This window comes from Triturus cristatus, chromosome 4_1 (genome assembly GCF_964204655.1).
Source record: "Triturus cristatus chromosome 4_1, aTriCri1.1, whole genome shotgun sequence".
NCBI lineage: Eukaryota > Metazoa > Chordata > Amphibia > Caudata > Salamandridae > Triturus > Triturus cristatus.
In genome coordinates this window covers 94,594,174-94,618,944 of record NC_140585.1, presented here as the reverse complement: position 1 = coordinate 94,618,944, position 24,771 = coordinate 94,594,174, and the positions used below count along the sequence as shown (strand labels likewise).

The following is a 24,771-nucleotide window of genomic DNA, read 5'->3' as shown; positions in this document are numbered from 1 at the left end:
CACCTTCCCTGCCACCTTTTGGGATGAATCGATAAGGCTTATGGGCCTATAGTTAGCGGGGTTGTCCCGACATCCCTTCTTGAATATCGGGACAACCTCCGCCCCTTTCCAAGATTCAGGTACAGATGCTCCCCCCATAATAGCATTCAGTAGAGTGGAAACCAACTTCCCCATTGCTTGGGATTGGCACGTAACAAGTCACCGGGTATCCCGTCAGGCCCAGCAGCTTTTAGGGGGACCAGGGACTTGATTACGACCTCCACTTCTCTGTCAGTAAAGGCATCGGCCTCAGTGTCCCTTGCCTCGACCACCAGAGCAAAGGAGTCATTAAGGACCCCCTCGGCAGGGGTATAAAGGGACAAGAAGTGGCTAAACCATTTCTGATCTGGGATATTACATGTCAGCAATGTGCCAACAGGCCTACCCCTGGTTCTTACCAAACTCAAAATCCCCTAGCATTCCTGTCCAAGCTTGCAGCCAAGAGGTCCGCCCAGAACTTCTCCTCCCCCTCTGTTTTTGCTACCTTTAAGGTCTGGGAGTAATCTTTCCTTGCGAGCCTAATTGCAACCTGGGATTTAGATTTGACAGCCCCTACCAGCGCTTTTTTCTTGACTCTGCATTTTTTTGTAAACCAACCCTGCGTTTTGGGCAGCAACTTCCTGTTGTTAGCACGAGGAGCCATGCTAGGGAGAATAAACAGGTTGCTCAGCGCCCTAGTTAAGTCGCAGAAGGTCAGCGTGACCTCCTCTGGCGATCGGGTCAGCGACTCCAATTTGCACTGTGCTGCAGCCAGGAGTGCCCCTATATCTGCCACTTTCTCCTCGGACATGATAAGCTTAGCCCACTTCAGCTGTCTACCACAATTGGATGGGAAAACTTCGTGGGGGTTTGGAGCTATATAAGATGATAATCCCCCCTTATCAGTTAACCACTGGGGAAAGAGGGTGAGTGAGAGGAGATTATGATCACTCTCAGTTGTCGGTATGATCTCCATATCCTTCAGGATGCTCCATAGACTTACGTCAAAAAGAATATAATCTATTCTAGACGTATGATTCGGCCTATTATAAGTATGAGCTCCCACTACGTCAGACTTTGACCTCCCATTAACAGCCCTAAGGTCAAATTCCACGTTGAGGGAATTAATCTGTACTGCCACTTGGGTCCATCTCTTGATAGGAGGCAGCGCTAGGGCAGGAATCCCCCTCCTGGAGTCCTCCTCACCACTTCCCAATGTATCGTCCAAGCCCAAAGGCTCGAACGTACAATTCAGGTCTCCTGCCACCAAGATGCAAGATTTATTGGGGCGCTGCCTGAGCAGACCTTCTAATAGGGATATTGTGGCCGATTGTATACCACCCTTCGTGCCTCTGGCGTAGATGTTAAAGATGTCCAGGAGGAGGCCACCCCGTGCACCCTTTATAGTAATATTGAGGAGATCGGGAGAGTTGGTGGGGTGCCGAACCACCTGACAATCGAGAGCGACATCAACCCATATGAGGAGACCACCCGAAGGGCGTCCCTTCCCTAAAACAGGGGGGACAGCGGGAACAAAATATGTCGAATATCCTACCTTATGGCAGGGCTCCCTGCACCATGTTTCTTGAAAAATGCAAATAGAGTAACCTCCACAAGGGCGTTCCAGTCTGGTAGTCCCAGCTTCCTCGAGATACCCGCAATGTTCCAGCTAAAAATCTTAAAGTCTGGATCCGCCACAACCGGCTCCCTGCGGGGCTCGGTGTTTAGTGCCCCCTCAGATCTATAAAACTTAATCTACTGCCCCCACTTAGTCTTCCTGCGAGCGGGTTAATATCCTGTGGTGGGTTAGTGGCTTCGTCTAACTGAGAGGGAAGAATGGCATTGCTTTCACCCAACTCGTTTAGCACAGGAACATCACCTGGGCTTAGGACCCTGATGGCCACCCTATGGCAAGTGTCGGTTCAATATCCCGACGACCCCCCATAAGACCCGGGCCAGGCTGCCGGTTGGAATAGTTGAGGGATGACAGGATTCTCTGGATAAATAGGGTTATTGCTCCAACCCCCACCAAAATGTAAACCATTATAATTTGCTGCAGTTCTAGGGTAAAAATAGGTTAAATCTACTACACCAATGCTTGCCCCCCCAATTACATACTTTTGATTGCAAATAGTTTGAGCAACCCTATTGTCTTTGAAGTTTACCACCACACAATCTCCTTCTAGGTGCTTACAACCATAACCTACCCACCCTACCCTTCTCACTCCTAGGAACGACCCATCTAGACCCCTAGGAAGAGGTCTATTGGTCTTTAACCAGTGCATGGTTTTATTTTTCAAAGCCTGGTGGGATTCATAATGATCATCCTTCAAAGTGGGTACGTTAGTAAGTATGGCGACATACGGGTGGCACTCGGGGGGCAAATTCACCGGTGGAAAAGTTGGAGCCGCTTTGTGGGAAGATTCTTCTGGCTGGGTTTCTCTGGGGATGTTAGTACAAGTTCTGGTCGAGTGGGCTTGATCGGGACCATTGCCTTTGGCAATCCCATTCGAGGTTCCCTTATATTTAAGAGGTCCCTTCCTACCCGGCAGCTCAGCCCGAATAGGCTTCTTTACCGGGACTTTAAGAGGCTTAGGTACACTCGGTTGTGCTAGGCCTAATTGACTAGTATTGCCTGAGGTATCCGCAACCTGTGCAGCAGGTGCATTAGCCACAGCCAACATATTTACAGAGTTTGCTGTATTAGAGGCGGTAGGTGTGGCCTGTGTGGATGCAGGGAACATCCTGGTGCCACTATCCCCTCCCTGTCCATCCTCCCTGATTTTAGAGTGCAGTTTGATAAGGGTTTTTAGAGAGAAGAAATTATCCAAGGTTGCCTGTTCGAATCTGTCCAACCTCTCTCCCAACCCTTTTACTCTCTCTACAATCGAGGACAATAATGTTATCATCAGATCTTCAAATTGTGTAATTGTTACAGAGTCATTAGGTGGAGCTAAATGACAGTCTGATGTTGGATCTACACATGCTTCCTCAATCATATGACCTGAGTGATCACCCCCCTTTTCCATCCCGGGGTGTTTCGTGCCCAACCCCTCACCCGCTTTAGTTCCTATTCCCCTGGCACCATGCTTCCTTGGTCTCTTATAAAGTTTTGGGAAGCTGCCTTTACGTGGGCTAGCAATCCTTTTCCTTTTAGTATAAGTTACATTCTTGGATACCGTCAGTGGTAAGACAGGTGGCTGAGGGATATTAACTTGGATAGTAGGAATGATAGGGCGGGTTGTAAGGACGGGGAATTCACTGGAGCATGGGTCAAAACTACTACTATCAACAGGAGGGGGAATAGATATGGCTGCCAAGCTCTCCAACCTATCTATACTGGCCCTCAGAGATGCAACCCATAAATGCTCCAGTGGAGGGGGTGTAATTGAGAGGGGATCTGAACTACATACAGGCGGGGTAACAAATGCCAGGGAACCCAATGAGGACCGTTTCGACGGAGGAAGTTCTTGGGAGAGACGCCGCTCTGTCATTACAATCTCCTTCTCTATGACAGCACCTACCCGTGTAATGAACTGATCCATAGTGCCTATAATACAGTTGGCTCCACCCTCTCCTCCTCTCCTGAGGCTCTTCCCTGAACGGGTGGACATTAACACAGGCTATAGTGGTAACCAGATATTAATAATAATAATAGACCCCTATATGTCTAAAGATACAAGTGTTGTTGTCAGGGGGGTGGCCCGACCCGGCCCTGGACAGCCCCGGACTGCCACAGACTACCCGCCCTTTGCCCGGGCTTCACTCCGAGCTTCGACCTGCGCGCGACCCGCGTTCGCGGACATAAGCGTGATTAGGTACGTATACGCTGGGGGCGTGGCTTGCAGGGAGAGCGGGCCAGGTGTCAGCTATTGGCCAGGCAGGGACTTCTGGGAGATGGAGTCCCTGCAGTAACGCTCGCAGCCCTGCTGCACTGCCACAGACCTCCCCAGCTGCCGTAGAAACTACAGGTACTCCGCTGATTTTTTCCGTGAAGCGGGACCCGCGAAGCGGGTCCGGCGAACAGTGATGACAAATACAGCAATTAGGTCCAGGCACAAAATTCCTTGGGATGAGGGTCCACTTGCCCAGGGTCCGAGTAAAAGCGCACAGAGTCCCACCAGCACCGGGAAAAGAAGGTGTTCTTAAATGCAGCTGGTGCGCTGGGGGCGTGGCTTGCAGGGAGAGGGGGCCAGGTGTCAGCTATTGGCCAGGCAGGGACTCCTGGGAGATGGAGTCCCTGCAGTAACGCTCGCAGCCCTGCTGCACTGCCACAGACCTCCCCAGCTGCCGTAGAAACTACAGGTACTCCGCTGATTTTTTCCGTGAAGCGGGACCCGCGAAGCGGGTCCGGCGAACAGTGATGACAAATACAGCAATTAGGTCCAGGCACAAAATTCCTTGGGATGAGGGTCCACTTGCCCAGGGTCCGAGTAAAAGCGCACAGAGTCCCACCAGCACCGGGAAAAGAAGGTGTTCTTAAATACAGCCGGTGCGCTGGGGGCGTGGCTTGCAGGGAGAGCGGGCCAGGTGTCAGCTATTGGCCAGGCAGGGACTCCTGGGAGATGGAGTCCCTGCAGTAACGCTCGCAGCCCTGCTGCACTGCCCCAGACCTCCCCAGCTGCCGTAGAAACTACAGGTACTCCGCTGATTTTTTCCGTGAAGCGGGACCCGAGAAGCGGGTCCGGCGAACAGTGATGACAAATACAGCAATTAGGTCCAGGCACAAAATTCCTTGGGATGAGGGTCCACTTGCCCAGGGTCTAAGTAAAAGCGCACAGAGTCCCACCAAGTACTTTAAAAAAGTAAGCATTGTCAAAGCTACTAGGTCTGCCTTGGCAAGCCGATGATTTTATTTTTATTTGAGTTTTTTGTACATTTATATAATAGGCATTAAAAGTTTACAAGCAATTGAAAACTAAAAATGCGGCTATTTAAAAGTAGAGTGCATTGTATAGGATGACAAAGACAGCTTGGTCTTTTACAAAAAAGTTCAAATGATGAAGAAAAAATCATTTTCTTACCTCTATTGCAACAATTGCAACAATTGCAGCACATGCAACATTTGCACCAATTGGAAGAGCCTGAAAAGAACAAAATGAAAACTTATGAGCAAACATTTGCAAATGACTTTTATTTGCACCCTTTTTCTCTTTCAATAATGCTAAATTGACATGTTTCTCCATGAAAATGTCACAATGAAAGGTGACACTTGATCTTATTCAACAAATGAATGACATGTATGATACTATATCACATTAGGGGTTGTTTCATTAATCCATTACAGAGAAATAGAACTGAAACACAAACGATATAAAACCAAGAAGATTGACACTCCTTCTTCTAATTGTTTGGCAGAAGATAATTTCAAGGAACATGTTGTATTGAACAAGTTACTTACCTTCGGTAATGCCAGGCCTTCAAGATGTAGGTCATTTTCGACTTGCCTACTGTCCCGCCCCCACTGTTGCCAAATCATTCCCTCTTCTACTCCATCTCTCAGGATCATTGCTACCCTCTAGGTCGTTACTTTGGTCCATTCATGGTAAAAACCTATTACCAAAATATGAGAAGTGGCCCGCGTGTCAGGGGCTGATTGAGTGTCCAGCATGTCTGGATGAATGGACTCGTTGTGGACCTCCGTAACAATAGCAGTAGGCCGTGACTGTGTCTGCTCGGTACTGCATGTTTTGGGCTTTTTAAACATTGCAGGGATAAGTGTGGGGGCCTTGGGTTTGGAGCCACTTGGAGTTGCCTCTAAGGTACAAACTGGAGTGATCCCAGTAGGGGTTAGGATCTCCTCACATTCGACCAGAAGGTCATCAATACGATCCAGCACGCAATTGTTCCCAACAGTCTTGCGTGGGGATTAGCTTTACTTGTTTTTGCTCGTAGCTCTACCCCCACCACAGATTTTCTCTTCCCTATAGATAACTTACAGAGGAAAATAAGGAGGAGGAACAAGTACTAGGATGGATTATTGGCCCTTAACACGTTAACAAAGCGAATGGGCCCTTACTATCCAGAACACCCGCCCCACCTAGCTATGCTATAAGCTTACACGCTCAGGCTATACCACTATACCAATATACTATTAATGTTTACTTAACAAAAAAATAAGATCAAATTAAGACAATGTTAGAAAGTAGCCTTGTGGATATTTTAGGCTGAAGCATCAACGTCCGCTTGGCTGCGCAAGTAAGCATGCAGGTAAACAAACAAGAGTCACTTAACGTCCTGGACCAAGAAAATTTGAGTATGGATATGGTGTAGAGTATTGGTGTAGTGCAGACCAACTTCAGCAATGCCAGGCAAAGTAAAAGTGGGCACAACAACACAGTAGCTTCTTAAACCAGATTGGTCGCACACTGCTACACCTACCAGGCGTGTTCCCCCAATGAAAATGGTCCCTGAAGGTCAGCGTCGGCGGATACACCTATGCTCGAGTGTGAATGCAAGTATGCGTGGCGTGTGCCATCCCTGGACACGTGTTTCGAGGTAGTTGCCTCTCGTCAGCAGGGAGTAGGAAAATGTGTGGGGTTGCTGTGTAAGCTGCTAAAATCGTTATCAGGTCTAGTACCTCTCGTAGCGCGCAGGTGCGTAACCATGAGTCCGTCGACTCCACCGGCTCAAGGGAGCCTGAATATAAAGTTAAACCAGATTGGTCGCACAATGCTACACCTACCAGGCGTGTTCCCCCAATGAAAATGGTCCCTGAAGGTCAGCGTCGGCGGATACACCTATGCTCGAGTGTGAATGCAAGTATGCGTGGCGTGTGCCATCCCTGGACACGTGTTTCGAGGTAGTTGCCTCTCGTCAGCAGGGAGTAGGAAAATGTGTGGGGTTGCTGTGTAAGCTGCTAAAATCGTTATCAGGTCTAGTACCTCTCGTAGCGCGCAGGTGCGTAACCATGAGTCCGTCGACTCCACCGGCTCAAGGGAGCCTGAATATAAAGTTAAACCAGATTGGTCGCACACTGCTACACCTACCAGGCGTGTTCCCCCAATGAAAATGGTCCCTGAAGGTCAGCGTCGGCGGATACACCTATGCTCGAGTGTGAATGCAAGTATGCGTGGCGTGTGCCATCCCTGGACACGTGTTTCGAGGTAGTTGCCTCTCGTCAGCAGGGAGTAGGAAAATGTGTGGGGTTGCTGTGTAAGCTGCTAAAATCGTTATCAGGTCTAGTACCTCTCGTAGCGCGCAGGTGCGTAACCATGAGTCCGTCGACTCCACCGGCTCAAGGGAGCCTGAATATAAAGTTAAACCAGATTGGTCGCACACTGCTACACCTACCAGGCGTGTTCCCCCAATGAAAATGGTCCCTGAAGGTCAGCGTCGGCGGATACACCTATGCTCGAGTGTGAATGCAAGTATGCGTGGCGTGTGCCATCCCTGGACACGTGTTTCGAGGTAGTTGCCTCTCGTCAGCAGGGAGTAGGAAAATGTGTGGGGTTGCTGTGTAAGCTGCTAAAATCGTTATCAGGTCTAGTACCTCTCGTAGCGCGCAGGTGCGTAACCATGAGTCCGTCGACTCCACCGGCTCAAGGGAGCCTGAATATAAAGTTAAACCAGATTGGTCGCACACTACTACACCTACCAGGCGTGTTCCCCCAATGAAAATGGTCCCTGAAGGTCAGCGTCGGCGGATACACCTATGCTCGAGTGTGAATGCAAGTATGCGTGGCGTGTGCCATCCCTGGACACGTGTTTCGAGGTAGTTGCCTCTCGTCAGCAGGGAGTAGGAAAATGTGTGGGGTTGCTGTGTAAGCTGCTAAAATCGTTATCAGGTCTAGTACCTCTCGTAGCGCGCAGGTGCGTAACCATGAGTCCGTCGACTCCACCGGCTCAAGGGAGCCTGAATATAAAGTTAAACCAGATTGGTCGCACACTGCTACACCTACCAGGCGTGTTCCCCCAATGAAAATGGTCCCTGAAGGTCAGCGTCGGCGGATACACCTATGCTCGAGTGTGAATGCAAGTATGCGTGGCGTGTGCCATCCCTGGACACGTGTTTCGAGGTAGTTGCCTCTCGTCAGCAGGGAGTAGGAAAATGTGTGGGGTTGCTGTGTAAGCTGCTAAAATCGTTATCAGGTCTAGTACCTCTCGTAGCGCGCAGGTGCGTAACCATGAGTCCGTCGACTCCACCGGCTCAAGGGAGCCTGAATATAAAGTTAAACCAGATTGGTCGCACACTGCTACACCTACCAGGCGTGTTCCCCCAATGAAAATGGTCCCTGAAGGTCAGCGTCGGCGGATACACCTATGCTCGAGTGTGAATGCAAGTATGCGTGGCGTGTGCCATCCCTGGACACGTGTTTCGAGGTAGTTGCCTCTCGTCAGCAGGGAGTAGGAAAATGTGTGGGGTTGCTGTGTAAGCTGCTAAAATCGTTATCAGGTCTAGTACCTCTCGTAGCGCGCAGGTGCGTAACCATGAGTCCGTCGACTCCACCGGCTCAAGGGAGCCTGAATATAAAGTTAAACCAGATTGGTCGCACACTGCTACACCTACCAGGCGTGTTCCCCCAATGAAAATGGTCCCTGAAGGTCAGCGTCGGCGGATACACCTATGCTCGAGTGTGAATGCAAGTATGCGTGGCGTGTGCCATCCCTGGACACGTGTTTCGAGGTAGTTGCCTCTCGTCAGCAGGGAGTAGGAAAATGTGTGGGGTTGCTGTGTAAGCTGCTAAAATCGTTATCAGGTCTAGTACCTCTCGTAGCGCGCAGGTGCGTAACCATGAGTCCGTCGACTCCACCGGCTCAAGGGAGCCTGAATATAAAGTTAAACCAGATTGGTCGCACACTGCTACACCTACCAGGCGTGTTCCCCCAATGAAAATGGTCCCTGAAGGTCAGCGTCGGCGGATACACCTATGCTCGAGTGTGAATGCAAGTATGCGTGGCGTGTGCCATCCCTGGACACGTGTTTCGAGGTAGTTGCCTCTCGTCAGCAGGGAGTAGGAAAATGTGTGGGGTTGCTGTGTAAGCTGCTAAAATCGTTATCAGGTCTAGTACCTCTCGTAGCGCGCAGGTGCGTAACCATGAGTCCGTCGACTCCACCGGCTCAAGGGAGCCTGAATATAAAGTTAAACCAGATTGGTCGCACACTGCTACACCTACCAGGCGTGTTCCCCCAATGAAAATGGTCCCTGAAGGTCAGCGTCGGCGGATACACCTATGCTCGAGTGTGAATGCAAGTATGCGTGGCGTGTGCCATCCCTGGACACGTGTTTCGAGGTAGTTGCCTCTCGTCAGCAGTGAGTAGGAAAATGTGTGGGGTTGCTGTGTAAGCTGCTAAAATCGTTATCAGGTCTAGTACCTCTCGTAGCGCGCAGGTGCGTAACCATGAGTCCGTCGACTCCACCGGCTCAAGGGAGCCTGAATATAAAGTTAAACCAGATTGGTCGCACACTGCTACACCTACCAGGCGTGTTCCCCCAATGAAAATGGTCCCTGAAGGTCAGTGTCGGCGGATACACCTATGCTCGAGTGTGAATGCAAGTATGCGTGGCGTGTGCCATCCCTGGACACGTGTTTCGAGGTAGTTGCCTCTCGTCAGCAGGGAGTAGGAAAATGTGTGGGGTTGCTGTGTAAGCTGCTAAAATCGTTATCAGGTCTAATACCTCTCGTAGCGCGCAGGTGCGTAACCATGAGTCCATCGACTCCACCGGCTCAAGGGAGCCTGAATATAAAGTTAAACCAGATTGGTCGCACACTGCTACACCTACCAGGCGTGTTCCCCCAATGAAAATGGTCCCTGAAGGTCAGCGTCGGAGGATACACCTATGCTCGAGTGTGAATGCAAGTATGCGTGGCGTGTGCCATCCCTGGACACGTGTTTCGAGGTAGCTTCTGTTTAGGCCAACAGGATCCAGTAACCTTCAAATACAAATGTAAGGAGAGTGGTCCTGCCCTGCTTCTTCTTGCCAATGATGGGCCAGGACGGGCCTGTCCTTGGCCCGGGCGCGTTCTGCACAGCGGGTGTTGTGGCGTGCTTTTCAGTGCCTGGGCAGCAGCCCCGCCCTCTAAAAAAGGTGATCCTAGGACTTGGAGTTCCCGCCTGAGGTCCAGCTCGTCTCCCGCACAGCGGTAGTAGCAGCGTGCTGTTCAGCGCCTGGGCAGCCGCCCCGCCCTCTAAAAAAGGTGATCCTGGGACCTGGAGTCCCCACCTGAGGTGCAGTTCGTCTCCCGCACAGCGGTAGTAGCAGCGTGCTGTTCAGTGCCTGGACAGCAGCCCCACCCTCTGAAAAAGGTGATCCTGGGACTTGGAGTCCCCACCTGAGGTGCAGCTCGTCTCCCGCACAGCGGTAGTAGCAGCGTGCTGTTCAGCGCCTGGGCAGCCCCACCCTCTGAAAAAGGTGATCCTGGGACCTGGAGTTCCCGCCTAAGGTGCAGCTCGTCTCCTGCACCGCGGTAGTAGCAGCGTGCTGTTCAGCGCCTGGGCAGCAGCCCTGCCCTCTCAAAAAGGTGATCCTGGGACTTGGAGTCCCCGCCTGAGGTCCAGCTCGTCTCCCGCACAGCGGTAGTAGCAGCGTGCTGTTCAGTGCCTGGGCAGCAGCCCTGCCCTCTGAAAAAGGTGATCCTGGGACCTGGAGTTCCCGCCTAAGGTGCAGCTTGTCTCCCGCACAGCGGTAGTAGCAGCGTGCTGTTCAGTGCCTGGGCAGCAGCCCTGCCCTCTGAAAAAGGTGATCCTGGGACCTGGAGTTCCCGCCTAAGGTACAGCTCGTCTCCCGCACAGCAGTAGTAGCAGCGTTTGTTCAGTGCCTGGGCAGCAGCCCTGCCCTCTGAAAAAGGGGATCCTGGGACTTGGAGTCCCCGCCTGAGGTCCGCTTCGGTCCGGCTCGTGTCTCAGGCAGCAGGAGTTGTGGCACGCTTTTCAGCCCCTGGGCAGCAGCTTTGGTCCGGCTCATGTCATTTGGATGTGAAAGGTTACAAGGGGTGTCTGTAAAGAAGCTACAATGCTGTTCCCAAACTGTGACTTACTTGGGACATATATTATCAGAAGGCAAAAAGGCAACTGGTGCCAGATCGAGTGTCTGCTATTGGGAAAATTCCTGATTCTAAAACACAAAAGGATGTTAGAGCGTCCCTTGGTGTTGTGGGCTATTGTCGCCACTGAATTCCAAATTTTTCTTCGATAGCCCATCCACACACAAGGGAGCACAAAGTATATTGTGAAAACAATACTGTTATACTGTTCGGGACACAACAGTGTGGTAATAACTAACTGCGTGATATGTATATTCGTGAATATACCTGGCGTGTCCTCTGCAAAGCACGCCTTATACTGTAAACATAAAGCAACAAATACATCAATGTTCACCGCCTATGGAAGATGTATAATGTGCTAAGTTTTGAAATTTAAAAACAGAGTAGGTCGCACACTGCTCGTCATACTAGCAAATAGCCCCATAGAACTCTGGATACTGTAGTGGCAGCGGAGAGTACGCCTATGCCACGAGTGTAAAAAATAATGCCATCCCTGGACACGTGTTTCGAGGTAATTGCCTCTCGTCAGCAGGGAGCAGGTAGGTGTGAGGGGTGCCAATAGACTGCCAAAATATTAAAGGTAAAATACCTCTCACGGCGCGCAGGTGCGGTACCAAGGCTCGTCAGCCCAACGCGCTCCAAGGAGCTTAAATACAAAAACAGAGTAGGTCGCACACTGCTCGTCATACTAGCAAATAGCCCCATAGAACTCTGGATACTGTAGTGGCAGCGGAGAGTACGCCTATGCCACGAGTGTAAAAAATAATGCCATCCCTGGACACGTGTTTCGAGGTAATTGCCTCTCGTCAGCAGGGAGCAGGTAGGTGTGAGGGGTGCCAATAGACTGCCAAAATATTAAAGGTAAAATACCTCTCACGGCGCGCAGGTGCGGTACCAAGGCTCGTCAGCCCAACGCGCTCCAAGGAGCTTAAATACAAAAACAGAGTAGGTCGCACACTGCTCGTCATACTAGCAAATAGCCCCATAGAACTCTGGATACTGTAGTGGCAGCGGAGAGTACGCCTATGCCACGAGTGTAAAAAATAATGCCATCCCTGGACACGTGTTTCGAGGTAATTGCCTCTCGTCAGCAGGGAGCAGGTAGGTGTGAGGGGTGCCAATAGACTGCCAAAATATTAAAGGTAAAATACCTCTCACGGCGCGCAGGTGCGGTACCAAGGCTCGTCAGCCCAACGCGCTCCAAGGAGCTTAAATACAAAAACAGAGTAGGTCGCACACTGCTCGTCATACTAGCAAATAGCCCCATAGAACTCTGGATACTGTAGTGGCAGCGGAGAGTACGCCTATGCCACGAGTGTAAAAAATAATGCCATCCCTGGACACGTGTTTCGAGGTAATTGCCTCTCGTCAGCAGGGAGCAGGTAGGTGTGAGGGGTGCCAATAGACTGCCAAAATATTAAAGGTAAAATACCTCTCACGGCGCGCAGGTGCGGTACCAAGGCTAGTCAGCCCAACGCGCTCCAAGGAGCTTAAATACAAAAACAGAGTAGGTCGCACACTGCTCGTCATACTAGCAAATAGCCCCATAGAACTCTGGATACTGTAGTGGCAGCGGAGAGTACGCCTATGCCACGAGTGTACAAAATAATGCCATCCCTGGACACGTGTTTCGAGGTAATTGCCTCTCGTCAGCAGGGAGCAGGTAGGTGTGAGGGGTGCCAATAGACTGCCAAAATATTAAAGGTAAAATACCTCTCACGGCGCGCAGGTGCGGTACCAAGGCTCGTCAGCCCAACGCGCTCCAAGGAGCTTAAATACAAAAACAGAGTAGGTCGCACACTGCTCGTCATACTAGCAAATAGCCCCATAGAACTCTGGATACTGTAGTGGCAGCGGAGAGTACGCCTATGCCACGAGTGTAAAAAATAATGCCATCCCTGGACACGTGTTTCGAGGTAATTGCCTCTCGTCAGCAGGGAGCAGGTAGGTGTGAGGGGTGCCAATAGACTGCCAAAATATTAAAGGTAAAATACCTCTCACGGCGCGCAGGTGCGGTACCAAGGCTCGTCAGCCCAACGCGCTCCAAGGAGCTTAAATACAAAAACAGAGTAGGTCGCACACTGCTCGTCATACTAGCAAATAGCCCCATAGAACTCTGGATACTGTAGTGGCAGCGGAGAGTACGCCTATGCCACGAGTGTAAAAAATAATGCCATCCCTGGACACGTGTTTCGAGGTAATTGCCTCTCGTCAGCAGGGAGCAGGTAGGTGTGAGGGGTGCCAATAGACTGCCAAAATATTAAAGGTAAAATACCTCTCACGGCGCGCAGGTGCGGTACCAAGGCTCGTCAGCCCAACGCGCTCCAAGGAGCTTAAATACAAAAACAGAGTAGGTCGCACACTGCTCGTCATACTAGCAAATAGCCCCATAGAACTCTGGATACTGTAGTGGCAGCGGAGAGTACGCCTATGCCACGAGTGTAAAAAATAATGCCATCCCTGGACACGTTTTGAAATTTGTGATGTTATTACTTATGAAAAAAGTGCATTAAAAAAGTAAACATTGTCAAAGCTACTAGATCTGCCTTGGCAAGCCGATGATTTTATTTTCATGTGTGTTTTTTGCACATTTATGTAATAGGAATTAAAAGTTTACGAGCAATCGAAAACTAAAAATGCTGCTATTTAAAGTAGAGTGCATAGTATAGCATGACGAAGAAAGCTTGGTCCTCTACAAGCAAGTTCAAATGATTAGGACAAAATAATGTTCTTACCTGAATTGCAACAGTTGCACCCATTGTAAGGTCCTGGAAAGACCAGAATGAAAATTTATGAGCAAACTTTTGTATATTACCTTTATTGCACCCATTATCTCTTTCAATAATGCTAAATTGACATGCTTCTCTATGAACATGTCACAATCACAGGCGATACTTGATCTTATTCAACAAATGAATGACATGTATGATACTATATCATATTAGGGGCTGGTTTATTAATCCATTATAGAGGAACAGGACTGAAACACAAATTATATAAAAAATAATGAAGATTGACCCTCCTTCTTCTAATTGTTTGACAGAAGATAATTTCAAGGAACATGTTTTATCGAACAAGTTACTTACCTTCGGTAATGCCAGGCCTTCAAGATGTAAGTCATTTTCAACTTGCCTATTGTCCCGCCCCCACTGTTGTCAAATCATTCCCTCTCCTACTCAATCTCTCAGGATCATTCAAGGAACATGTTTAATTGAACAAGTTACTTACCTTCGGTAATGCATAATCCGGTAGAGACAATATGTAGCCGCAGATTTCTTACCTTTGAATTTCCCAGGCGTCAGAATGAATCCGGAAGATTATTGCTCAAACAATACCTCTACGAGCCTGTAGGTCACATCAGTCAGCTCTAGGTGCCACCTTGGCGCGCTGACGTCAGTTACTTTTCCATGACTTTCCACACCCGAAGTGCAGAGCCATTAAGTGAAATGACACTGGTGTATCAAAAACAAGGGCCCACGAAGGGATCAGTCCTGCCCCTAGAAATTTGTCAGCAGAGTGGGGAGGAAGGGTGGGTCTGTAAGGAATCTGCAGCTAGATATTGTCTCGGCCCGATAATGAGTTATCGAAGGTGAGTAATTTGTTTATCTGATAGAGACATCTAGCCACATATTCCTTAACTTTGAAGAGGTACCCAAGCAATACTGTCCCCAGTGGCGGGCTGCGGACAAATCCTCAACTCTGGACCTGAAAGTCCAGCAAGCAGTGTTTAGTGAATGTATGCAAGGATGCCCACATTGCTGCCTGGCAGATGTCCAGGATTGGGGCCACATGTTATAATGTAGTTGTATCAGCTTTAGCCCCCGTGGAATGAGCCCTTAAACCCACAGGAGGCTGCTTTTGGCCAGTGTGTAGCAGACTTTTACATAGCGAATGACCCAGCATGAAAAGCCTCATTACTGCACTCCCTGACCCCTCTTAGTTCCAACATAGCCCAGGAAGAGTTGGTCATCCACCCAGAACTCTCCTGTGTGGTAAAGGTAGAACAGCACCACTCTTTTTGGGTTCAGACGGTGGAGTCGCTCCTCCTCTTTTGAGGGATGTGGAGGAGCATAGAAGGTGGGCATTACAGACAAAACTTTAATTGCCTTAGAAATAGAGGTAACATTGTTATTTGCTCAGCTTTTGTAATATCTAATTTTAGTAGAAGTTTTTCCTTATATACCTCTGAGCAATAAGTGTGCTAATGAAATTACCATGTCTACATACACCAAAGAGGAGTAGTAATTATTTTGGGTAGACAAAATATATTAGACTAAATTAATAATGGGTGAGTTATTTGATCAAATGTCACCTGTAAAATTAAAATAAGTGTGATGATTTACAAATCATTTGAGGTATCATGATATGTTATCATCAAAGGGTGAGTTGATGTAGCCTAGATTTCACCTAGATTTAAGCATTGCTCTGTTTTAAGTTTCAGACAAACTGCATCTTAGAAAATGGCACGCACAATTTTGGCACACGTGAAAACATGAGATGAGACCTGATCAAATACTTTCAGTCTAAAGGGCTTTCATGTAAAACCAAGCTCAAATAATTAATCATGGTCATTTAATTGTGATTATTATAGATTTAACCTCATTATAGAATGTACATTTAATTTAAGAAATTATGGGCCATATGTATGAAGGCAATTTTGCGATCGCAAATGCCGAAATTCGCAGAATTTCGGCGCTTGCGATCGCAAAACAGCAGTGTCATATGTATGACACAAACCACCCCATGCAAAATAAGGAATCGCAAATTTTGCAATTCCCTATTTTGCGATTGCATTTAAGGAATCGCAAATTGCGATTCCTTAAATACAATGTAAAAAGGACAGAAAAAGTTCAATTTTGACTTAAGGAATCGTAAATTACCACCAACTTCAAGTTGGTGGTAATTTGCGATTTCTTTGAAAAAATGCACTTTTATGCATTTTTCAAAGTGCCATGTGACTCACATACATGCCCTTAGGGCATGTATGTGCGCCACATCTGTACCCATGCTCATTTCAGGGGTGCAACAGGGTGTCCTTTTGACACCCTGGCACCCTTGAAATTGCATTCCCAATTTTCGATTCTCTAATTGGGAATCACAAATTGAGAATGTCTTCCCATTCATCCCTATGGGCCTCTAGGCCCATAGGAATGAATGGGGAGGTATTCCTTAATTGCAAATCGCAATTTGCGATTCGCAATTAAGGAATATGTAGCATTCGCAAAATTTATTGGAAATCCTACATACATAGGGTTTTGCGATTCTCAAATAGCGATTCGCAAAAAATCGCTATTTGAGAATCGCAAATGGTCATTTTCATACATATGGCCCTATATTTTTGTTTACTTTCAAAGCAGCATATTTTCTGCTGAATTAACACGCATTTTACAGTGTAGAAAGGCTGAAATACACAGCTCAGTGGCAGGCCCAATGCAGCCTTTGGATTTTAAGATTAGAATGGAATGATTTCCTCCCGTCTCCTCTCCATGAAAGACCTTTGTTATAATTTACGCCTCTGTTTTAGTCTCTTCATGAAGGCTTGTTGCAAACTTTTATCAGTAACAGTTTTGTTTAAATAAAGCTTACTGCACTTAATACTATTGAGTGAAAAGAGCAACGCACACATCTTTCTTATATTGCGTACTCTCTGTTTCCGCATGATTAATACTTTTTGTTGCAGAAAATGATTGTTTTCACTTAGCACAAGACTCAAGAACTTGCCTGATTGATGACGTGTCCATTCAGCCCCTGGGGTGTCGACGTGTACTGAAGATCCTATTGGACAAGCTACAAAGACCACAAAATGAATTCGTGCTTGAAATATGGGTTGCTAAAGTGGGAGGAGCAGCCTTGCTCATATTTTTGAGAGAGAGAGGCGTAGGCAGGCAGCCTTGCTCATAATTGTTTTAGCAGGACTCGAGGCATATCACAGTCTTTTTTTTTTGTCCTGTGAAGGGAGGGCTCATTCAATGAGCAGCTTCTGTGTCAGACACAGACAGATGCAGAGACGCAGATGCAGAAGCAAAGATGCAGAGGCTGGGATGCTGATAGATGGATTCAGATATTGATGCTGATGCTGTTTAGTTGAAAACTGCAGAAGAATACTCGAGGAGGGAGAGAGCGATAAAGAGGGAAGCGACACAGTTCGCCGGTATTGTAGAGAGGTCCAACTGTCCTGTCCTATCCTGATCCTGTCCTATAGTCTTTGTCTCCTGAAATCTATCTCAGGGGATCCCTACCAGTCCTTTGGCCAGAGGGGTGGTTTTCCTGCATACTTTATTAAGTAAATATAAATTGAATTCGGATTTTGGATATTTCTCTTTGCAAATGAACCTTGTCTTTAGAACTCTTATGCCTCTTACCTATCCACTTTTTCGAAATGAATGTGATTTATTTCATGAGTCTGAATTACTGATTTGCATTTGCTAATTGATTTTTCTCCTCCATGTGGAATTAATGGTGTCTGCACTGTACTGAGAATGTTCACTTTTTGAATGAAATAATTCAGATAAAGCTTTGAATCTTACCCAGAGGTTGCGGTTATTTTATTAAGAACTGATGAAGTTGTTAAGTTAGTTATTAATATCACCATCAAATACTCCACTAATGGCCCATTGACCAGAAGAAAGAGTGTTTATTCATGAAAGATGAGTTAGGTATAAAATGAAAGAAAATAACTAATCTTTGCAGAAAATAAAATTGACCCGCAGCGGATTAACCAGGAAGATTGGAGTAATAAGGGTAAAAAGTGTATGGGCCCATGCTGTGTTATGATCTGTGAAATATTTTATTCCTGGCCTTGTGCTGCATCACTGAGGTGTGGCAGGGAATACGCCATGGTATATAGATGCACCAAGCTCTCAGGGCTGGGGTGTTTCATGAGGAAGTTTGGGTCCCCGGGTGCGGGTGATGGCAACATACAATTGTCCTGTTCACAAGAGCCCCTGTGCTGGGTTTGGACCAGGTTCTCAGTAGAACATTCGTAAGTGCTTCATTGAAGGAGAGCACTTCCATCAAAATACTGCAGTTGACAGCCACCAAGGGTAACTCAAGGTCCAAGTCCTCGGCCGCCCTCTTCACCACCATGGAATAGGATGCTCCCTGCTCTGTAGTCACATTAGGCGGAGAAAGCATAGCCGAATCTGGGCAGGTATCCAGATCACCTACCTTCCTGGTGGTCATCTTGTTCAAACTTCTTGCAGAAGTCCTTTAACAGGGCTACAGTGTATAGCTCCATGTCAGCCAGCTCAAATCCATTGCAGGTGTGGTTTCAGATCCACCAGACAGAGACTTGATTTTGGAAAGTCATAAAATGCCAGGGAGAATTAAATAAAATGAATTGGTCATAGGTATAGAATGGTAGTGTGCACTATATTACCGTATGACACTGCACAAACACAAGTCCTAATCTCACCACTGATCACCAATGTTATAAATTGGGTTTCTGGCTGCCTGTGGTGTGGTCAAGCAGTAACCACAATCCTAGTCAGGCTAAGGCACAAGCAAACCCTAAATTAACCTGTGCTCCCCCACTGGTAACTTAGAACAGAGCAGTCAGGCTCAACTATAAAGGCAACGTGTAAAGTATTTGAGCAACACTTTAAACACTAAAACAGTGAAAACACCACACAAAAAGATTCCACACCAGGTTACACAAAACTATAGCTTAATTTAATAAATAAAACAAGACTAAAATGACAAAAATCTTGGGGCATATCAGCAAGGGCCGGCGATAATTATCGCTCAGCGCTCTTAGCGTGAGGATAATTATCGCCGGCCAACTCTGAATTTTATCGCAGAGATAGCGAGCTATTAGCAACGCTTATCTCCAAAGCAATAAAATTCAGAGCGCAAGCTGCCAAATGTGCGATTATCGCTGGAAATCCAGCGATAATCACACGACTTTTGGCGATAGCTTGCTGATAGGGCCTCACATACTTAGCCATGATATCCACCTTCCATAGGATATCATGGCTAAGTCAGTTTCAAAGCAGGTGTAAGGAAAGTAGCGATAACAGAGGTTATCGCTACTTTTCTTGTCGCTAAGCTGCTTTGCGTGAGGCTTGATAATAGGAGAAATGTCGCTTAGCGACATCTCTCCCGTTATCCTGGGGAGGAACACCCACTTTGCATCTCATTAGAGGTGCAAAGATGGGCGTTAAGGGAAATGGCGATAAGGCTAGGTTTCACGCGATAGTGTGACCTTGCCGATAAGGCGATAAAATTATCGCCGCTTTTTGTCCAAAAACTGACGCAAAAGCGGCGATCATTTTTTATCACCCACTTGCTGATATGCCCCCCAATAAGTAAAATTTGTGTTATGAATTTTTAAATAATAAACTGTAAAATAGCCCTTAGAAACAGTAAGCCCCAACCTGGGCAATCTAGCCGCACCGGACTGGGACACAGTAAAATGTTCAGTCTGATTGCAATGGAGAACAGCCCAGCAACAGGGCAAAGGTATCTTGTTGAACCAAAGCACCTTAATTCCTTGTTACGGAGCGTTTGCGTGGATCTGCGTCAAATATGTGTCAAGTAGCAGAGGCAATGCATTGGTCCCGCAATGCAACGAGGCTGCAGTGCAAGGTCCTGATGTTTCAATGATCCTGCAGCAGTGCGTGTGATGTGATTATCGGTGTCTAGGATGCAAGGCGCAGTGGAGACAATGAGTCAGTTCTGATGATGGGGAAGGTGTGATACAAAGCTTTGGCTTCAAATTCGAGGTTGCCTGCGAAAAGGGATACGAGCAGCTTGCACCAGGAAAAGTGTTATGCTGTTCTGAAGGCGATGCATTGGTCCCAAGATGCAGGATGCAGTAACAATGAGAGTATTTTGTGACAGGTTCAATCGATGCAACAAAGGCAATGCATCAGGTATTCTCGAAAATGCACCGCTCAACCAAGGTGATTCGTCAGTTTTGCTCGGTTCTGCTAGAGATGCAACTTCGCCCCGTTTCCAAGGAGTCTAAAACAGGGGTGGCACCACAGAGCAGGACAGACTCGCAGATGGCAGAGTCGAAATTAAGAAGCAGGTTGGCTGGCAGTCTTTTATTTCCCTGAGGCTTCAGATCAGGAGGCCAGCCAAAAAGCCCTTGGAGTCTCTCTGGGTTCAAGTGACGCAGGTCCGGTATTCTTCACCCAGGCAAGAGGGCAGCAGGCAGCAGGTCAGCACAGCAAGGCAGGAGTTCAGCAAAATATCAGTCCAGCAGAGTGGCTGTCCTTAAAGCAGCACCACAATCCTCACAAGTCCAGAAGTGTACTGAGGTGGTAGTGTCTGAGGTCCAGTACTCATACCAAGTGGGTCCTTTGAGGTGAGAGAGACTTCAAAGACATGCCTTAGACGTATGCAGGGATCCTCCCTTCCTGCCCCGGTTCCAGATTCACTATATGGGGGTATGCAGCCCTTTGTGTGAGGACAGGACAGAGCCTAGTCAGGTGTAAGTAAGGGTGATCCTAGCTCCTCCCTCCCAACTTGCCAGGATAGGACTTCAAGTCACATCCATGCTCCCATTGTGTGTGGCTATCTGCTGTCCAGGGGGAACACACAAAGCCCAGCTGTCATCCACCCCAGACATGTGGTCAGAGAAAGGCAGCAAGCAGCAACACTAAAGTAAGAAAAAAAACGATTACTTTCCTTTAACTTCAGTTAGCCAGTATTGGTATCTTTCATAGATTCACATGCTTGAATCATCCCTGCCATTGAGGTAAATTTTAAAATCGCAGTAGTAAATGTTACCATAGGCAACAATGCATTGTACCATCACTGCATTAGCCCATCTGTTAGACTTGGCATCTTTTGGCGTGTTTCCCCTGAGTTTCGCACTGCTGATCAGTGGTAAAGTGCAGGCACTCTCTGTGTCAATTGTGTTTCCACGATTGAATACTTGATTTAGTTGTTAGTCCCTAGTAAAGTGCACTGAGTGTGCCAGGGCCTGTGAATCAAATGTTACTTGTGGGCCTGCAGCACTGATTGTGCAACGTACGTAGCCCTGAAAAGGTACCTCAGAGCTGCCATTGCAGAATCTGCGCACAGTTTGTAACTGCCATGTCGACTTGGCCAGTCCATACACTTGCCAGTCCCTAACCTTCCCTTTTCTTACATGTCAGACACCCCTAAGGTAGGCCCAAGGTATCCCTGTGGGCAGGGTGCAGTGGATGTGAAAGGGGGGACATGCCCGGGTGTGTGTGGCATGTCCCAATAGTGAATTACAGCCAATTTCGTTTTTCACTATTGCAAGGCTACTGGTTCCCCATAGGAGAGAATGGGAGGTTTTTTTATAACATCTTATAATCTTATAAACGTAACTGGCCCAGGGAATTAGGTAGGAAAATGAAGTATAGTATGCCTGAACTCAGAATCTAAAGATGCATCTTTTAGTGAAGGTGATTTTTACATTCTGGGTTTGAAAATACCACTTTTAGAAAGTAGGTATTTTCTTGCTCAGTCATCCTGTGTGCCTCTGCTGGAATGCGGATTGCCTGTCTGGGTTTTGGATGACAGAAGGCTGGGGAGCCAGAGGGGCTCCAGATATTCTAGGTAGGTCAGGAAAGGGCTGCATAGATATGGGATGCGATGGGGGAAGGGGGAGGAGATTTCCTTGCACCTCAAAGGGCCTGGTCTGCCTCTGGTCTGACAATGCCGCCTCCACCTCCTGCCAGGAAATCACACCAGAGATGGCCGAACTGGTTCTGGCCGGGCGCAGACACCCTCTGCCTGCCAGATCAAAGGATTTTTGTGTACAAATACTGGGACCCAGACCCCTGAACCTTAGAACTCATCGGGATCAAGAAGACTGACAAGAAGAAGAGCTGGAGAAACTGTGGAGGAACTACCAGGTTGCTGTGTGCTTTGCTGGGCTGACCTGCAGTGGCTGCTTCTATCTTGGGCAGTGAAAGGCCTGGACTGGACTTTCTGCAACCTAATTTGTGGGTCTCTCCAAGGGCTTGAAGTAGAGCTTGCCCCCTATTCACGAAGTCTCAGGAACAGGAAAGACTTCAAGCTCTACTGCCCTCAGCACTGGGGACTGTGTGTTTTGTGCTGAACCAGAGGAAAAGCAACTCGACTACGACACTGCTGCCGACTCCGTGTCCTGAAGACATCACAGAGGGCAACGCTGCAATGCCGCACCGCAAACTTGGTTTCACCGACGGCACCTGTTGCCACCGAGCCGCTGCTTGCACCGCGACCTGTGGCCACCGCACTCCACCCCGCCTTGCTTCACGAGGACACCTTGGCCTCCCTGAGGCTGCTGCTCAACGCCGAAACTGACGCCGCTGCTTGCACCGTGGTTCGAGGGCACTGCTCGTAAGTCACACGAAGCACAGCCCTCATCCCGCACCGCAGCCTTTGCCCACTGACACCGGCACTATCGACTCCCACACGTCAGCTGACAACAGCGCTTCAGCAACGACGACGCTGCTGCTTGCACTGTGACGTGCACCGCCTTCATCTCGCACCGTGACCCTGGTCTCACCGACACCGCCATCCGTAGCCGTCACCGAGCCGCTGCTCGCACCGCGACCTGGGGGCATCGCAATCCGCACCACTGCACTTCACACCGCAGTATCCAACGCCTGCCGACTCCAGCACTCCTGATTCCATCAGAGAGGGGCTTGACCTGCAACTCGAGTGACTTCAAGGGCCTCCTCGTCCTGCATTTTTCACAGGTACTGTTGGCAGGTCTTCCCGACACAGTAGCTGGCCCGCGACCAGCCAGAACTGTTGTATTTGTTGTTCACGACACCGTGGTAGCCCCGGTTGGAGCTATCGACATCAAGGAAACTTATTTTGATAACTACAGACTTTTTTTTACATATAGTATGGTGAATTTCTGTTGTTTTTGGTCTTGATTTAATTATATAAAAATATTGGATATTTTTCTAACATGGTGTGGTGTCCTTTTGTAATGCGTACACTGTATTACTGTGGGTTATGTGCAAATGCTTTACACACTGCCTCTAAGATAAGCCTGACTGCCCGTGCCAAGCTACCAAGGGGATGAGCATGGGTTGTTTTAGGAGTATAACTCCCGTACCCTGACTAGAGTGGAGATTTTTGCCTGGCTTCGGCCCTTGCCCCAGCCTACCAGAAATCCCATTTCTAACACCATCCATATCCTTTTGTAAAAGGAAACAAAGTTAAAACACAGCCAATCAGACATCAGAACCGCCTAGAACACTCCACAGAGAGGCACGTCCCTCAGATAGCACAAGTGACAAGAGTACTGATAATAATAAGGGAAGCATCTCCGGGGAGGAGGGTGGATTGCATGTGAATCTATGAAAGATATCAATACTGAATAACTGAAGTTACAGGTAAGTAACTCGTTTTCTTATCCAGTCTTGGATCTTTCGTACTTTCACATACTTGAATGAGAATAGAAAGCAGTAGTAAATAATATTTATTCAAATGTAATTTTGAGGATGGCGGCGCTCTTCGCGGGAGTGCCATTGGACAAAATTGGACATGCAGCAAAATGGAGAAGCATGCTTACATTTACGCAACATTACTGCCTGGATTTGGCTACAGATGCAGAAGCAAAGGTATGACAAGCAGTCTTATGCAACCTTTTCCAATTAAGTAAGGCTCTGTTCTGGAGGTGTTTAATTTCAATTCAATGTGTTTTTTCTGTTGACATGTTATTGCTATGTTTTTTATATGCTCCTTTGCAAAATGTGTTATGTGTATATATATATATATATATTATATATATATTCACTGAAAAAAACATAGGTTTCAGGCACGTTATAGTTAGGAATTAGCATTTAAAAAACTTTAGAAATTCACTGAAAAAACCATGGGTTTCAGGGGCCTTATAGTTAGCTGGACTTTTCACTCGTACAAAACCATTGAAATTCCCCCGTTATAGTTAGTTCAGCTAACTATAACTCACGTGCCCGCAATGCACTGCTGATGACGTCACATATTATATCACTCATGACATGGTCAGTGACATCACTGATGACATCACTGATGACATCTCAAATGACATCACTGATGCCTACAGAGATAGGACATGTGAAGAAAGAAGAATAAACGCACCGAAAGAAAAAAAGAGAAATGCAGAAAGAAGCAACAGAAGTCCTCAAAGATGAAGAAAAGTGCAGGAAGAAGGATAACGTGCAGAAAGAACAAACAGAAGAGCAGAAAGAAGCCTTGTTGCAAAATCATCCTGTACCCTCAACTTTTTCAGACGGATACTGGTGGTAACTGAGTCTGAGCAACCAGTCCTAGAGCCAGTGCTATGTTAAAAGACACTCAGAATACAGTGAAAACACTATGCGTTGGGGTCCCCCTGTGATTAGCATGACCTCCTCTGTAAGCCCCTAGTATATAATAGGGCAGGGGATTAAAACTACCTCTTAAAACGCGCCACAGGGCGTGTTTGCACACGTCACCTCAGGCCCCGTCCCCTCCCTTCTCCACTGTGTAAACACGCCCTGTGGCCGATTTAAGTTGGGAGATTAAGTCCCCTTGAATCCTGAGGGTCCCTAGGGTCCAACTAGACCACTAGGTACCTCCAGTAAGCGCCACAGAGCTGCGTTGCAGAGAGATGTAAAAAAGGGCACGGCCTGGACCAACTCTTTGCAACGCAGCGCAGTGGTGCTTACTGGAAGCACCTGGTGGGCTAGTTGGCCCCCAGGGTCCCTCAGGATCGAAGGGGAATTATTTCCCCAACTTAAAACGCGCCACAGGGCGTGATTGCACACGTTAACTCAGGCCCCGTCCCCTCGCTTCACCACTGTGTAAACACGCCCTGTGGCCGTT

The 24,771-nt window shown here is 47.8% G+C and overlaps 1 protein-coding gene across 2 annotated transcripts in view; it reads right to left on the bottom strand.

The window, feature by feature from the left end:
- Nucleotides 1–24,771, bottom strand: part of LOC146839637 (uncharacterized) — a 590,171-nt gene that overhangs the window by 169,365 nt on the left and 396,035 nt on the right. For both annotated transcript variants that reach the window (XM_085650371.1, XM_085650372.1), the window contains 2 exons: nucleotides 13,740–13,772; nucleotides 5,043–5,102 (listed from right to left, as the gene is read on the bottom strand). In XM_085650371.1, coding sequence (XP_085506497.1) covers nucleotides 5,043–5,102; nucleotides 13,740–13,772 — 93 coding nt within the window. The remainder of the gene's footprint in view (nucleotides 1–5,042; nucleotides 5,103–13,739; nucleotides 13,773–24,771) is intronic.